Consider the following 16,566-nt stretch of genomic DNA (forward strand, 5'->3'; position numbering starts at 1 on the left):
TGAAATCACATTCCTGTAAGGCGTGGCAAAAAAAACAAATTCAGTGCTTCAAAATGCTTTTGAAAGTAGCTTTTTCATAGTACTGTTTTTGTTTTTTTTGCCATGCCTTCTAGGAATGTGATTTCATGACGAATTTTTGCAAGCACTTAGAACTTTTGTCAATGTTTCTCCCAAAAAAATTTGGATTTTTTGAATTTTTTTATTTAGTTTTGATTTTACTGTTCACCCGAGCTCATTTGAGCTCGGGTGCAGAAACTCCGCGTCCCGTTGTGAAGGGCTTTTTCTGCAACAAGGGTCTTGTTTCAGAAACATAGCCCGAGTTGCAGCGCCGCAGGAGCGCCCAACGTTACAGTGAGTGGCAAGACATTGCAACATGAGGCATGTTTCAGAAACATAGATTTGGTTGCAGAAAACGCCGAAGAAGCGCCGAGCGTGAGAGGTCGTTGCCGTCGTGCTCGATTGGAGCTAGCAGCTGCTCGTGGGGCTGAGACGGAGGAGGAGGAGCAACTCCGGCGAGCACGACAAAGGACTAGTTCCCCCAGCGCGCCGGCGGTAGCGATTTTGCGGTGGTGGGGGCTGGCGCCGCGCTGGGCGCAGCTGTGTCAGGACGTCGGATAGGGAAATATGTTTTTGAAACTGAGCGGTTGTTGCAGGAAGTAAGAAGGTGGTCACACGCGTGGTGGTTAGATCTGATAGTAGTCAGAGCGCTGATCCTACGGAGCTCCATGCGGCGGATGTTTCTAATACATCCGCCGGCGGACACGTAGGGGCTCCCAATGAACAAGGCATTTTTTTTAGAACTACGAACAAGGCATCTTGTGTATGGGCCTCGCCTTGTGGACTCGTTCAGACAATGGGCCGTGTGGTCTGGCCCAAAATACTGCGTCTCACATGCCGGAAGATCTCACGGAGCCAAACCACACCCGCACCAGAGTCGCCCCCACCACGCACGGGAAAACCTCGCAGGCAACCGGCCTCCGCCGCCGCCGCCGCCGCCATCGAAGCATCAGAAACAGCCAGAGTAAGATGTCGTTCCGGGCGCGGGAGATTTACAAGAAGGTGGTGCGCCGCGTGGGCGGGGAGGGGAAGCTGCCGGCGGAGGTGATGGACACGGTGAAGAACATACTCCCGAATAGCAAGGTCGTCATGGGCCGGGCCAAGCGCGGCATCTTCGCCGGCCGCCACATCCAGTTCGGCAACAAGGTCTCAGAGGACGGCGGCAACAAGTATGCAAATTCTCCCCCGCCTCTTCCCTCGTGCAATCTCTTCTGATCCATGCGCGCAGATATTCCGAACTGTAATGCATATGCTCAGTCGTTGGAATGGGGAAAATGACGCGTTTGACGTTTCTTGAGATCATTTCGATTTGAGTGGGGTGGGGGAGGGGACGTGACGAGTCTTGCTTATCTTGTTTGGGAATTTGAGTTGCGAAATGCTGCTATTGTTAGTTCATGTTTAAAATTATTGACTTGGATTCTAAGTTTTCGTAGAAAATGCCACAAATCACCATGAAGAATGGAGGAAATACTGATGAGGGGGTTGTGAGACGAAAGGGAGAGGTGTAGTGAGGCCACACCCTGTATATATCTGCCCTGATTATGCCATAATAATCATATGCAGGGACGGAGCCAGAAAATAAATAGGGGGGGGGGGGGGGGGTCTACAACTAAAGCATCAAAATCATGCTAAACATTATTATTTTTGCACGAAAGGAATCATATCATAAGGTGTAGATGGTTAAATTCTACTCCCTCTGTAAACTAATATAAGACGTTTTAGACCACTAAGTAGTGATCTATATTAGTTTACAGAGGTAGTACTAATTGTTCTGTAATAAGGATTAATATTACATATTTGTTAGGACTGTTCTCTTCGATAGCTTGCACACTGGTTGCATTTGCATTAGCATCTCATTCACATGGCTGAGGGCTTTGGACCAATTGGCTTGAATTTTTTATGAATTGATCCAGCTATCTATATCTTCATGTCCACACAAGCACAAATCGCCAATTGGAAATTTCCTATTATTGTTTTGATGCCTGTAATTTCAACAGTTATACTTGTATATTTCTCAAGGCACAAATTAATCTAATGTTTGGAGTAAATTCAGCCCTGAGTAAACTCACCTTCTTCTATGCCTCATCGTCGCTCATGTAGACCGTGTGGCCAGCCGGCCCTTTCTCCTTCTGGTCTGCGATCGATCAGAATCGGCCTGATCGAAACTGCCCTCGTTGATAGGAGGAGGCGCGTCGTCGTGTTGAATGGCAGCAGCACATAAACGAAACGATCTCACTGTGATGCTAATTGTGTGACTTTAGGGGTACGTGACTTATGCTAGGTTTCCAAGTCCATGGCCTTTTTTCTTCTGATGGTGAGCTTCGGCTTGGTTTTTTTGGGCCTTTTGGCCTGCTATCTGATTTAGAATCTGCTATAGGTAGGATAGCTGAGGGCCTGTCAAGTACGTTTATGTTGCATTAGTGCTACAGGTGGGGTGGGGGGGGGGGGGGGATTAGGCGTGAGAGATGCTAGATTAGCTAGATACCTAATCGCTATCAATGGTGGGAAAATACGTCAGGGGGGTTTCGCCCCCCCTTGGATCCGTCCCTGATCATATATTAGATTGTTCACCTGTGTAATTGATTTAGTTTCTTAATCAGCACCGACTTGAGAATTGGATGAGCTGAGGATCAAATCAGGTCTTGTTGGGATTCACTCCATTTTGTACTGGCTTTGATAGTTTGCATCAGAACGAGATGCATGCAATTCTTTGATGATTGGAATGTCAAGAGTGTAGAAGATTAGGCAGACTTTTTATGATGTAACACCACACATTATGGTAACACTAGAGTTATATAATTGTCTGCCTTTTATTTGGCTCGGAGAGCAGCAAGGAGAGAGGGGATGCTCAGCCCCAAGCAACAAATAGACTATGGTGGATCGTACGGGTTGATAGCTGCCAATCCCTTGGCACCAGCCAAAGCGCAGGTTCTGGTTTCCTCCAGAATAGTTTGGATAAGATGAGTAGCGGAGGGGCGCGCGTTGTCGAAAGTACAGGCGTTCCTGTGCTTCCACAGATGCCATTTGACAAGGACTCCGAGCGAGGCCACACCTTCACGCAGAGAAGTTGGAGATGCAGCCTAGAGTCCCACCAGTCATAGAAGCTCTCATCACTCACAGGCAAGACCGAGGGAAACCTGCAGGCGGTGTACGCCCCATGCCGAACACTATTAGGTCATGAAAACAGAGAAAGGGAGCCCCTTCGTACTCATCAGTGTTATTTCTCAGAAAGCTGGTCAGGGAAATTAGCATGCTGTTTACTTGCAAAAGCTATGCTATGCCACACTATTTTGTTCTGTAGCGATAATGACAAATTCAATCAAAGTTCAGTCATATTTAAAATGTGTGAAACAGAAATCGTATAATCTTGCAAAACCTCATTTATCTCCTTCCCGACCTTGCCACCAGGCCCAACACCGTGTTAAACTGTTAGTATGGCCTCATGATTCATTTGGTCCTTCATGATCCAATGTTATTAACTTCACACACCTGTTTTTTGGAAGGAGAACAGTAACTCGTCTTATTCTTGATATATAAATCCAATTGTTCCTGGCAGGTACTTATTTTGTTGAAAAACTTGCAAACAAGTGTTTGCACATCTTATCATTGAGAGGAGAAGCAAAATAGTTACACTAGTTGGGCAACAAACGCCAAGTCATAGACAGACAACACACATAACATAAACACCCTAACTACTCATGGCAGTCATGCAGCCGGTAGTTTAAAAGCCCATCGCCACCACTCGGCCTTCTTGATTCCATTGGGCACTCTCAGGGTGTCCTTGCTCACCCCTTGGCCCCTTGGAACACCCTGCTGTTCCGTTCACACCAGATGGACCAAACCTTCAGGATGACCATGAAGTTGAAATCCTCTCTTCTAGCTTGGGGGTGCTTGTACATGGTCAGCCACCGTCTCAGGTGGGGTGGCGGAAGTGCGACCTGCCCAGCAGAGGATAAGGCCCCAAAGGTCTGTTGTCCACGAGCAGCTGATTGAGAGATGTTCCGCAGACTCTGATTCCTGTGAGCAGATACTTTTCTTGATGGTGTTTACTTGATTCAACTATCATGTGGACTAACTCTTAGTTGGTTGATGAACTAAAGCACCGAACCACATTAATTCAGGAACTCCGTGACCTCTGGCCAGTGCAAAGCTGCTAATGATGACTGATCATCCTTGTAACCTTTTGGTTTGCAGCTTTTCATCTTGTCTGTAGCATCACAGTAGTACTAGCCTACTAGGAGCTGCATTCTTGGATATCTTTAACAAAAGTGATAGTGTTACCATTTATTTTGGATGTCTAATTACATGCTAGACAACCCAGAAATATCCTGGCAGCTTGCAAATTTGAAACACTGCCTGCTAATTATTTTACCATGTGGCTCAAGCCTTTCTTAAGAATCTCCCTACCTCCTTCCGATCTTTGTATATTGAGCACCTTTTTCTTACGGAGCATTTTCTTTGTTCAGGTCAAGGCGAAACTGGAAGCCAAACGTTCAGGAGAAACGTCTTTTCAGTTATATTCATGACAGACACATTAGAGTCAAAGTAACCACTCATGCACTACGGTGCATTGACAAAGCTGGCGGGATCGATGAATACCTCCTGAAGACACCTTACAACAAAATGGATACTGAGATGGGAATAGCCTGGAAGGCAAAGATTGAGAAGATGTATTCAGAGCTAGCTGGGATGGAAGTTGGCTTCTTCCCTCCCAAGGAAGAGGCTAAGATAGAGCAGGGTTTCGAGGAGGTTCGATCGGCCAAGAGAGAGTTCCGCAGCGAATCAAGAAGGGCTTTGGGTGTGGCAAAGCAGAGTCAGCTAGAAGCAACTAAAGCTGATGATGACGAAACAACTGAAGTCGTGGATACAAATGAAGAGGTGTCTGATGTCGCAGAGAAGTCTTAGCTTGGACCTGCGTGCCATTGTTAATGGTAAATGTGTTTCTGTAGCTTTTGTTTCAGGAATAATCATCATCCCTTTGTTGAACTTTACTTTATCCGCCAAATATGCTAACTGTTAGATATTGAAGACTTTGTTGGCATATCGGTGATAAATGACTTGCACAGTTCCACTCTGTTATACCTGAAAGTTTGAAATATGTTACTAGGAAAAGGATGCACAGTTGTTTTTATTTAATTTATTTATATTTGACTCATTATTGGTCCATTTGAATCCTCTCCTTGTCATGGCAGACTGAAGTACTTTTAGGATATGCATTGTCTTGATGTCATCTTTCTCTTGTGATGTCAAGTCACATAAGGGCAAAAAATTGTCTGCATAGGTGTTACAACGAATGTTAAATGTCATTTCCTTCATGCATTTTTTTGTATTGGGTACCTGGGTCTAATTATCTGATTTTCCATAAGACCATCATAAGAAATACTACATGTTGCACTTATTCACATACGACTACAACTTAAAAAATCAATTTCAGATGGGCCATTTTCTTGCCCAAAGTTACGTTAGAACTGAGATACTCCTTTTCTTGCAGATAAAAAAGGAAGAGAAATATTGATGTCCTTGCAAAACAATGGAAGGTTTTCATTTCATATAAACAGGGGAGAATATCTTGCAAGTCAAATGACCCCTTTTTCTCAGAACACTGCAGTGTATCTTAGGCCTAACTGTCAAGGCTACCATCTACCCGGAGCACATCTCGGTGTTGCAATGACTTGTTAATTTCGTGGAAGTTTTGTACAAGCACTGAATTCTTAAGTGTCAGGATTGAGGTGTTCTCTTCTCAAGTCTTTCTAGCCCATTCAACTGAAATGTCGAAATAATATATTCCTGACAGGATAAACACTTATCAGCTGGAGTTGTAGCATTTGGTAGCTGATTTCTGTTACTCCCTCCGTTCCAAAATATTTGTCTTTCTAAAGATTTCAACAAGTGAAATATGTCTATATACATCTGTATGTGATAGTCCATTTGAAATCTTTAAAAAGACAAATATTTAGGAACGGAGGGAGTACATCTCAAATACTTGGCACGTCATTGCTGTCATTGGTTTGGAACTTGTAGCCCTCTTTTGGAGATGTTGGTAGCTGTGGTTTTAGATGTAAGCCTGGTACTATGTTTAGCTGGTCTTTGCTGTTCCCGTTGATCTAGCAGTTTGGGATATGTCCCAGATGACTAGGCTGATGCTTGTATGAACTTCTATATGGTCTTCTTAACGGAAATCATGCGGAAACCAGTCCCAAAGGAAAAAGACCTTGGCATGGTGTTTACTTAGCACTGAGTGGGAATTAATATTAATAACTAAAAAATCAAAAGAAGATTTGGATGAATTATTCAGTTGGACTAAACTCATGGCTGTTGGGCTCTAACTGTAAGTTACTATTCGGATCTGTGTGGAGTTTGTCTTAATGTTTACTCTTCATATGACTGAATCTGCTTGTGATTTCACCTGTGAAAGACTCAATATAGAATCATACTTAGTGCTTGTTGACATATTATCAACAGGGAAGTTACATTGCCGGCTTCCAAATATGAACAAACATAAAAGGCCTGAAAGCAACACGGCCATTATGCGGATCCATCTAGCCTAGCTTGGCGAGGACATCGCCAAGAACGGTCTTGGTCTCTCCGTAGTACTTCTCGGCCTCGGTGGGGCTCTTGATCTTGGCTGCATGGTCAAGCTGCAAGAAAGAAAAACCTGTTAGTCCTGCGATTCTTCTTCTTGTGAAAATGTTCAGGTTTGATGCAGCAAGGTAGCTGAAACTGCGAGATGGTAGGTTTCTTACCCCGTCGAGGGTGGCGAAGAGCTTGCCGGTGAGGTCCTTGAGGTCCTTCTTTTCCTCCTTGGTGGTCTTGGAGGAGATGACGGTCTTGAGGTCGTAGCGCAGGTAGGAGGCCCTCAGGCGGAGGTCGTTCATGACGTACGGCCATTGCTTCTTGTCGATGAGCGGCTTGAGGTTGAGGATGTCCTGGGCCGACTCCTTGGCCCGGACCGCCGCCTCCGCCGGTGGCAGCGGCTGCAGGTAGAACCGGTTCTTCAGGGGCAGGTCGAAGTCCCTTGCCTCGTCGGAGTTGTCCGTTCCGGCTGAACACACACCCAAATCATTCCATCAGATCAGCCGTAAAATCATTATATAGTAGTCTACTAAAGCGAGTACAGTATAGTGATGATGTACGAGCAGCTGGAGGCACTCACGGAGTCCACCGGAGAGCGGCGGCGGCGGGCCAACCTTGATGGCCGCGACGGTGCCGGCGTGCACCACCTGAGCGAACGCGCTGCCGACGACTCCGCTGGCCATGAGGCCAAGGACCGCGCGGCGGCCGGCGGCCTCCGCCTCCGCCGACGACGCCCTCACGATGAACCTGCTGGCGCGCCTGCCGGCCGGGCCTGGGAGACGCACGCCCTGCGACAGGCCGGTCATGGACGCCATGGTTTGCGCCATCTCAAGCTTTGCTTCTCTCTTCTCTTCTTGCTCTGTGTTTCTCTCTTATCCCTCTTGAGAAGCTAGCGATCTCTCGATCCACTGGCAAAAATATATGAGGAGGACGTGTAACGTGTCGCTGTCCTTTGCGGCGCGAAACCTTATCTGACTGGATAAGTTCGCGGCCAATGCGCGCGCGACGTGTGGCACGGGCTTGTGGGCATGCTGCATCGCCTGACCTCCATTTGGATTGCGCCCTGGCCAATGGTTGGGCTTCAGTTGGCCAGTAAGATTTCCTTGTTTTGTCACTTTGTTATATCTGGATAATTTCTTTTCCCAGCAAACACCATGACGATTTCTTTACCAGCATAGCATTTGAATTTTCACTTCACATGCACTGCATTAATCATCGCCATGGATTATACTAGCCCATTAGTGTAACCCACTTTTATTATTGAGTTAAGTTGTTTTTAGCAGATTTTCCCCATATTCACTTGTTGTTTTCTCATGAAAAGACTATAAAAGTAAGTTTACCACAACACAACTGAAGAGCCATAGTTTTTTTTTTTGGGTTCGCATCGATTAACTGATGTTTGTCTCCCTATTTCGTTGGCGATGTTGCAGATTTGCATCGGTCTAATCGATCACAATGTGAGCTAGAGAGATCTTCCTCACCCGACTTCCTAAGATTAGTGCCAACACCTCCGCCAATGTCATTGGTATTCTTTTCAGTCATCGACAGTGGCGGAGCTTGGGCCAAAATTCTGGAGGGGCAATGGGTTGAGGGGGGGCTAAATTATGAGGTTTGGCCTTATTTTTCTGTACTTATGGCCCAAATACCTAGGGGTAGTGAGGTATTTCTTCATAGGCTTTGGGGGGGGGGGGGGTGCTGGCCCAGGTTGCACTCCATGAAGCTCCGCGGTCATCAACATCCTATGGGGAAGCTTACGGTCCTTAGGGCTTTTAATGGATTCAACCCTGACCTCAGTTGTCCAGGTGTTTGTGAAGTTGTGGACTAATAAGGGCGCAATAAGGTAGGAGATTTGTCAACCCGATAAACGGTGGTAGGAAGAAGTGGATGAATATGCAATATGTGATGAAAAGCTTTTATGAAACGTTGGGTACAATGTTAGACTAGGAACGTCCATGGCGCGGTGAAGAGTCACACAATTGGAAGCGGTGCAGACTAACAGTGGCTAGCAAGAGCACAATTTTTTTGGAAAATGGGTCCGGGCGTGTCGTATGAACAGTAAAATAAAAATGTTATTTTTAAACAATTCTAAATTTTGTTTGTAACATACATGATCAAGTGTTCTACTCATGTGTGAAGTTTGGCGAAGAAATGGCAATTGTGGCATTCTGGGCAAGAAACACAAAACCGACGCTATATAAAAAACCAGCGTTTAAAGCAATTCGAATGTCCAATTTTCATTTATCAAGAATACCACAAATGCCATTTCTACATGAAACGTCATGTATAAGCACAACATGCGATCATGTATGTTAACCTAAAATTTTAGAATTATTTTATTTTCTACTTTTTAGATTTTACTACTCATACGGTGTGCGCTTGGACCCATGTTTACCGTTGTATTTTCGATTTTGGACGCTGCTATATTAGCATCTCCTCCATATGACGCAAGAACCGTTGGATTAGATCGCAACAAACTTTGGTCCAGTTCACTGTATGGTGCCAACCTCTGAGTCGAAAGAGTCAAAAGAACACTGCGGAAGCGCCTAAAATCAACGGAAACACTAACGCCCACACGTGTGGCATTTCTCCAACTCGCCCACACGTCTTGATCGCCGTCGATGCGTTTTTGCATGAATCTTGACACGAGATGGTAGATTTCGTGTGCCACGTAGGACAAAGCCTGTGTGTGGTGTGTAGTTTGTTCACCCGCACGCCGTTTCTCCCTCGGACGACAGCGGTTTGCGAGTCGGGCGTGCGGTGGAACTGCCGTCGCACCCGCACGCCGCGCACGACTTCGGTTGACGTCTCCCTCGACTCGCCATCCCCCCCTCGCTGCGGTTCATTACTCCCCTTCTCATTCATTCCTCCCCAACCAACTATCCACAGCGGTTCCATCGATTGGAAGATAAGAGGAGAGGAGGAGGCGACGGCGGCGGCGGAAGAGTCGACGACATTCAGGGCCGTTGCTGGGGTTCACCGGGCCGGAGCGTCATCGCCGGAGCAGCCGCAGTGAGAAGGTAAGGCTCCCTCCGTGGTCACATTCCTCCTTGCGAATTCTGCCCCTCCCTCCGTGGTCACTTTTCCCTCGAGTTTTCTCGAGATTCCGGCGGATTGGCGGCGCTCCGGTGTCCCCGTCGGCGGTGGAGTCTCGTGTTTGCCATTTAGGGCGGCATTGCGCAGTTCCGTCGCAGTCGCGGTGGCAGTCATGCCGGTGAGGCTCACCTAGTCGGCAACGACATCTGCATTTGCCTGTGCTTGCGCGAGCGATTTTCTAACTGTTAGTTCTGATTTGCCTCGAACGATATGGGCATCAGTGTTTTAGGGCGTTTTTTGTTGTTGAATTCAGGGTATGATAGTTGTGAATGAACCCTAGATCTAGTTAGGTGCATTTCAAAATGTAGGATAATGACAGTCATGGCAATTTCAACAACTATCATCACCGATGGCAACTAATTTTCTGAATCAACTACGTCAGTTGCCATATTATTTGTAGGATAATGTCAGTTTATGAGATCCAAGTCAGGGAGTAATTTCTGTGTATGATTTCTATACCTAGGTAGTTGCATATTTAAGTGTGTGATAATGGCAGTCACGGCAATTTTCATTGCATTTGTTTGCCTACAACTATCCTCTAAGTGGCAACTAATTTTGTGAATCAACTTTGCGAGTTGCCATGTCATATGCAGAGTAATGACAGTTTGGCTGTACGATAGACTCAACTACGTTGCCATGCTGATTTGTGATAGCTAAACATATTTGATTGCATTACATGGCAACTCATTTTTCTATGAGGGCAGGGTGTGAGTTGCCACATTATGTGTTGTACACTAGAAGTTGTCGGTCCTGTTTGAAGTGTCTCAGCTGCCACATCTTTTGTTTGTTAACATGGCAACTTCAACCTAGTAGTTGTGACCTGTACTTATGAAGCCAATGTGTTAGTTGCCACATTACATGTTGGAGAAACCTAGTTGTGTGTTCCTTGTACTGCCTCAATTGCCACTTTCATTAGAGCCAACATGGCAACTTGATTCTGCTACATGGCAACTGCATCCCTAAGTAGCACACACACATCCAGTTGCCATGTTTCTGCATTTGCTTCTCCATTGGTTATTTTCTGCCGATTTGTGCATGTTCAGCACATGGTAATTACCTCCTTTTCAGATGCTACAACTTTGGGGTAAACATGGCAGTTTTCATTTGTGTTATCGATGATATCCAGTGAAACGTTATATCGTGCATTTCTGTCCGCATCTGTCGGCTGTGTTTTTATTTTACACTAACGTGTTTTTGTTCTTACCATAGCACAATGGCTCGCGGTGACCATCAAGATGATGATGATGACTTCATGGAGTTACCGCCATAGAATCGTGCGACCGGTCGGACAAAAGATGGCGATGAGGTCACTCTCCCCCCTATGTTTTAATTTGACATTGAGTCTTCGTTCTTCTGTTAGAACTAAATTTTCACTACATTGAACATGGCAACAAATGATCCTTTTTGTGTTATACAGAAGAAGAAACGTCAGTGCAATAGGGCTTCGCAAGAACGCCTGACCATATTGACCAAGGGATTTACTGATGAGTAGAAGGGAGCTGCCGGTGAGATGGGGATGCAGGCTCTGATGGATGTTCGGTGCAAGAACCTAGTAAATCATGTATGTGACTGGCTCGGTGAGATATATGAGCCTGCATCTAGGGAATTCGTGATTCCGGGACGTGGAAGACTGCCTTTGGATGAGGAATCTGTGTTCTGCACTTTGAGTGTGCCCCGTGGAGAAATCAAAGTCCCGTATGAGGTGAATAATAAGATTGAGGAAGCCGTGTTCGCCCGTTTGTTTCCTGGAATGGAATCCATGCCTAATACGACTGTGCTGGCAACTTTGCTGGAGGGCATGAGAACGCATGGCGAGGTACTTAAGATGAAGCTGCTCATGTACTTGATCTCAGCTGTCTTTGCGCCTACCATATCTCTTCGCCCAAGCAACAAGTGCTTCCCTATCCTGGTGAATGCTCTCTCTCTACTTCTTTTTCCCTACAATCTTTTTGATTTTGATGTCACCTGGAAGCCAGTCACTGCCATTTTTTTGATGTTTTTATTTGAATGCTGATGCGGCATCTTTTTTGTCCAGAAATTGTGTTGTGCAGGCGAAGCTGAAAGACGTTAAGAACATGAATTGGTGTAAATTCATCGCAGACTTCCTGCATGATGCATTCTCAAACAAAATGTACCAGAAGGGCTATCACTTGCACCTAATGGTATTTTTCCCTACTCTTTTGCAAATGCTCTTATCACGGTTCATTCTTTTCCTAAATCAACATTGCAGCTGTTCATAAGTGTGAACCAAATTGTTTTGCATTTTTGGTATCTCTGTTTGGCCATAGTCTGACAACCCAAAGTGTTTGACTGATCTTTTAACTGAATTCTGTATTTTCCTTTTTTATGGCAACCGAAGGCGATCGTGCGTGGCAACCCTTTTGTTTCATTTTTCCTTGAATCTTTACATGTCAAAGTGAATTTTGTTTGTTCCATGGCATCTGTAGTTGCTGCCTACAAGGCAATTACATTTTCCTACCACACAAAAAGTGTTCATTTCCTACATTCATTCTCTTTTATACAATCTGGATGGCAACCGTGATGTTGGGCTGGTGGCAGCTACCAGCATAACAAGATGGCAACTGCCAACATACCATGATGGCAACTAACATATATAGATGGCAAATATTTCTTCCTTCTTTCGACTAGTGACTTAAGGGAGACTACATAAGCTTTTTTCGCATGATGGCAACTAACATAGTTTGCTTTTTATTGTGCAAACCAGCTCATATACGTCGATCGTCTTGATCTGTCCACTGTCAACTTTACTGGGATAGGAGGCCCGCCGCCTCCACATAAGTTTGCTGTCTCTGCGTGGACGTACAATATTGTCAAGGTTGTGCTTGCCGCAGACAAGATAACTGATACGACATATGGGAAACTGCAGGTTTGTTCTGCCTTCTTTCTTGCACGACATTCTTAAATTTCGATGTTGCATAAAATATGAAAAATCGCAACCATGGTTGTCTGCACATGGCACCCATGTTTGACCCCATACGGCAACTCCGCCATTCCGTGTCGAAACTCCTTCTTTTTCCTTTGCAATCCATGAATTGAAGTCACCGCTCCTTATTTCTTGTGACATCTTAGTTTTTATTGCTGTTTTTCAGCTGATGGCCAAGCATGCTATAGACTACAGTGTGTTTGGTGGGCCACAAAACTTTGGCAAGTGGATGGATGTGTATTCAGCTCCATCTTGTCCTGCTGAGGTAATCATGTTGGGGAACACAGTATTTCAAAAAATTTACCTACGATCACGCAAGATCTATCTAGGAGATGCATATCAACGAGCGGGGAAAGTGTGTCCACGTACCCTCGTAGACCGAAAGCGGAAGCGTTTAGTAATGCGGTTGATGTAGTCGAACATCTTCACGATCCAACCGATCCAAGTACCGAACGCACGACACCTCCACGATCTGCACACGTTCAGCTCGGTGACATCCCTCGGACTCTTGATCCAGTTGAGGCCGAGGGAGAGTTCTGTCAGCACGACGGCGTGGTGACGGTGATGATGAAGTTACCGGCGCAGGGCTTTGCCTAAGCACTACGACGATATGGCCGAGGTGTGTAACTGTGGAGGGGGGCACCGCACACGGCTAAAGGATCAACTTGCGTGTCTTTGGGGTGCCCCTGCCTCCGTATATAAAGGAGGGAGAGGGAGAGGCAGCCGGCCCTAGGGGGCGCGCCAAGGTGTGGAGTCCTACTAGGACTCCCTAGTCCTAGTAGGATTCCACCTCCCACACGGAGTAGGAAAGGGGGAAGGGAGAAGGAGAAGGAAAGGGGGGGCGACCCCCTTCTCCTAGTCCTAATCGGCCTACTGTCCAAGGGGGGGCGCACCAGCCCCTTGTGGGCTGGTGTGCCCATAACTTCTCCGGGGAGGGGGGGGGGGGTTCCGGTAACCTCCCGGTACTCCGGAAAAATGCCCGAATCACTCGGAACCATTCCGATGTCCAAATGCAACCTTCCAATATATGAATCTTTACCTCTCGACCATTTCGAGACTCCTCGTCATGTCCGTGATCTCATCCGGGACTCCGAACAAACTTCGGTACATTAAATCACATAACTCATAATACAAATTGTCATCGAACGTTAAGCGTGCGGACCCTACGGGTTTGAGAACTATGTAGACATGACCGAGACACATCCCCGATCAATAACCAATAGCGGAACCTGGATGCTCATATTGGCTCTGATGTCTACTACACAACCTTCTTCTTGTAGACGTTGTTGGGCCTCCAAGTGCAGAGGTTTGTAGGACAGTAGCAAATTTCCCTCAAATGGATGACCTAAGGTTTATCAATCCGTGGGAGGCGTAGGATGAAGATGGTCTCTCTCAAGCAACCCTGCAACCAAATAACAAAGAGTCTCTTGTGTCCCCAACACACCCAATACAATGGTAAATTGTATAGGTGCACTAGTTCGGTGAAGAGATGGTGATACAAGTGCAATATGGATGGTAGATATAGGTTTTTGTAATCTGAAAATATAAAAACAGCAAGGTAACTAATGATAAAAGTGAGCACAAACGGTCTTGCAATGCGTTGAAACAAGGCCTAGGATTCATACTTTCACTAGTGCAAGTTCTCTCAACAATAATAACATAATTGGATCATATAACTATCCCTCAACATGCAACAAAGAGTCACTCCAAAGTCACTAATAGCGGAGAACAAACGAAGAGATTATGGTAGGGTACGAAACCACCTCAAAGTTATTCTTTCTGATCGATCTATTCAAGAGTCCATAGTAAAATAACACGAAGCTATTCTTTCCGTTCGATCTATCATAGAGTTTGTACTAGAATAACACCTTAAGACACAAATCAACCAAAACCCTAATGTCACCTAGATACTCCAATGTCACCTCAAGTATCCGTGGGTATGATTATACGATATGCATCACACAATCTCAGATTCATCTATTCAACCATCACAATGTAATTCAAAGAGTGCCCCAAAGTTTCTACCGGAGAGTCAAGACGAAAACGTGTGCCAACCCCTATGCATAAGTTCACAAAGTCACTGAACCCGCAAGTTGATCACCAAAACATACATCAAGTAGATCACGTGATATCCCATTGTCACCACAGATAAGCACATGCAAGACATACATCAAGTGTTCTCAAATCCTTAAAGACTCAATCCGATAAGATAACTTCAAAGGGAAAACTCAATCCATTACAAGAGAGTAGAGGGGGAGAAACATCATAAGATCCAACTATAATAGCAAAGCTCGCGATACATCAAGATCGTGCCAAATCAAGAACACGAGAGAGAGAGAGAGATCAAACACATAGCTACTGGTACATACCCTCAGCCCCGAGGGTGAACTACTCCCTCCTCGTCATGGAGAGCGCCAGGATGATGAAGATGGCCACCGGTGAGGGATCCCCCCTCCGTCAGGGTGCCAGAACAGGGTCCTGATATTTTTTTGGTGGCTACAGAGGCTTGCGGCGGCGGAACTCCCGATCTAGGTTATTTTCTGGAGGTTTCAGTATTTATAGGATCTTTTGGCGTAGGTCTCACGTCAGGGGGTCTCCGGGTTGTCCACGAGGCAGGGGCCCACGCCCAGGGGGGGGGGGGGTGGGCGCGCCCCCACCCTAGTGGGCAGCCCGGGACTCTCCTGGCCCAACTCTTTTACTCCGGGGGCTTCTTTTGGTCCAGAAAAAATCGTCAAAAATTGGCACGTCAATTGGACTCTGTTTGGTTTTCCTTTTCTGTAAAACTCAAAAACAAGGAAAAAACAGAAACTGACACTGGGCTCTAGGTTAATAGGTTAGTCCCAAAAATCATATAAAATAGCATATAAATGCATACAAAACATCCTAGAAGGATAATATAATAGCATGAATACTTCATAAATTATAGATACGTTGGAGACGTATCAGCATTCCCAAGCTTAATTCATGCTCGTCCTCGAGTAGGTAAATGATAAAAGAAATAACTTATGAAGTGTGAATGCTAGCAGGTGCACAAGTTTGATCAATGATAATTTCAATCACCTTTTCTAGCATCATTATATGTCATAACAGTAGCTCATATCATAAAGCTTCTCATGATCAAGTAACAAGCTATTCACACGTTAAAGTATAGATCATAAACTTTCTTGAAAACTAACAAACCGCGTTCTCAGTCATCAAACAATTGCAATTCATCTTATTTTCAGGAAGGGTCTATGTAAGAGCTTTGATTTAGCAAATTCCACATACTCAACTATCATATAGTCTTCCATGATTGCTACCACTCAAAGCATATTTTTAGAACAAATAGCATCCATCGAACACAGAGAAAGATAGGGGCTTAATGTTTCGCCTCCCAACTTATTTATCATATAGATAATTGTCAACAATAATAATTCATGATCAAATATATTTGAATGGCCATATATGCTTAGATCTTTCTCCACCACATGATGCTTGCCAACTAAAAAGTAGGTTGGAATGAGAAGGAATACTACTGACTCTTGCATAAAAGTAAAAGATAGGCCCTTCGCAGAGGGAAGCAGGGATTTGCAGAGGTGCCAGAGCTCGAAGCAAAAACAGAGATGAAAATAATTTTGAGAGGTATGCTTTCATTGTCAACATAACGACCAAGAGTTCCCAATATCTTCCATGCTAGATACATTATAGGCAGTTCCCAAACAGAAAGGTAAAGATTTTACTCCCCCTCCACCAACAATCACACTCCACAGCTTGTCCGAAACAACGGGTGTCGTCCAACTATCAACAATCCTGGGGGAGTTTTGTTTAAATTATTTGCGAATTTGTTTTTGATCTTTTGATCATAGGACTGGGCATCCCAGTTACCAGCCATTTTCTCGTGAATGATGAGCGGAGTCCAC

General features: G+C 45.3%; 2 protein-coding genes across 2 annotated transcripts; one reads left to right on the top strand and one right to left on the bottom strand.

Annotated features, from left to right (window-relative positions):
- Positions 1–900: 900 nt before the first annotated feature.
- On the top strand, positions 901–5,872 carry LOC109783378 (uncharacterized). The gene is made up of 3 exons (XM_020341985.4): positions 901–1,226; positions 4,524–4,988; positions 5,549–5,872. The coding sequence occupies exons 1-2, from the start codon at positions 1,027–1,029 to the stop codon at positions 4,960–4,962; spliced, it is 639 nt and encodes a 212-aa protein (XP_020197574.1). The 5' UTR covers positions 901–1,026; the 3' UTR covers positions 4,963–4,988; positions 5,549–5,872.
- Positions 5,873–6,480: 608 nt separating this feature from the next.
- Positions 6,481–7,525, bottom strand: LOC109783377 (oxygen-evolving enhancer protein 3, chloroplastic). The gene is made up of 3 exons (XM_020341984.2): positions 7,211–7,525; positions 6,801–7,099; positions 6,481–6,695 (listed from the first exon to the last, which is right to left on the bottom strand). The coding sequence occupies exons 1-3, from the start codon at positions 7,455–7,457 to the stop codon at positions 6,597–6,599; spliced, it is 645 nt and encodes a 214-aa protein (XP_020197573.1). The 5' UTR covers positions 7,458–7,525; the 3' UTR covers positions 6,481–6,596.
- Between the last annotated feature and the right edge of the window lie 9,041 nt (positions 7,526–16,566).

This window comes from Aegilops tauschii, chromosome 2 (assembly GCF_002575655.3).
Source record: "Aegilops tauschii subsp. strangulata cultivar AL8/78 chromosome 2, Aet v6.0, whole genome shotgun sequence".
In the NCBI taxonomy this organism is placed as follows: domain Eukaryota; kingdom Viridiplantae; phylum Streptophyta; class Magnoliopsida; order Poales; family Poaceae; genus Aegilops; species Aegilops tauschii.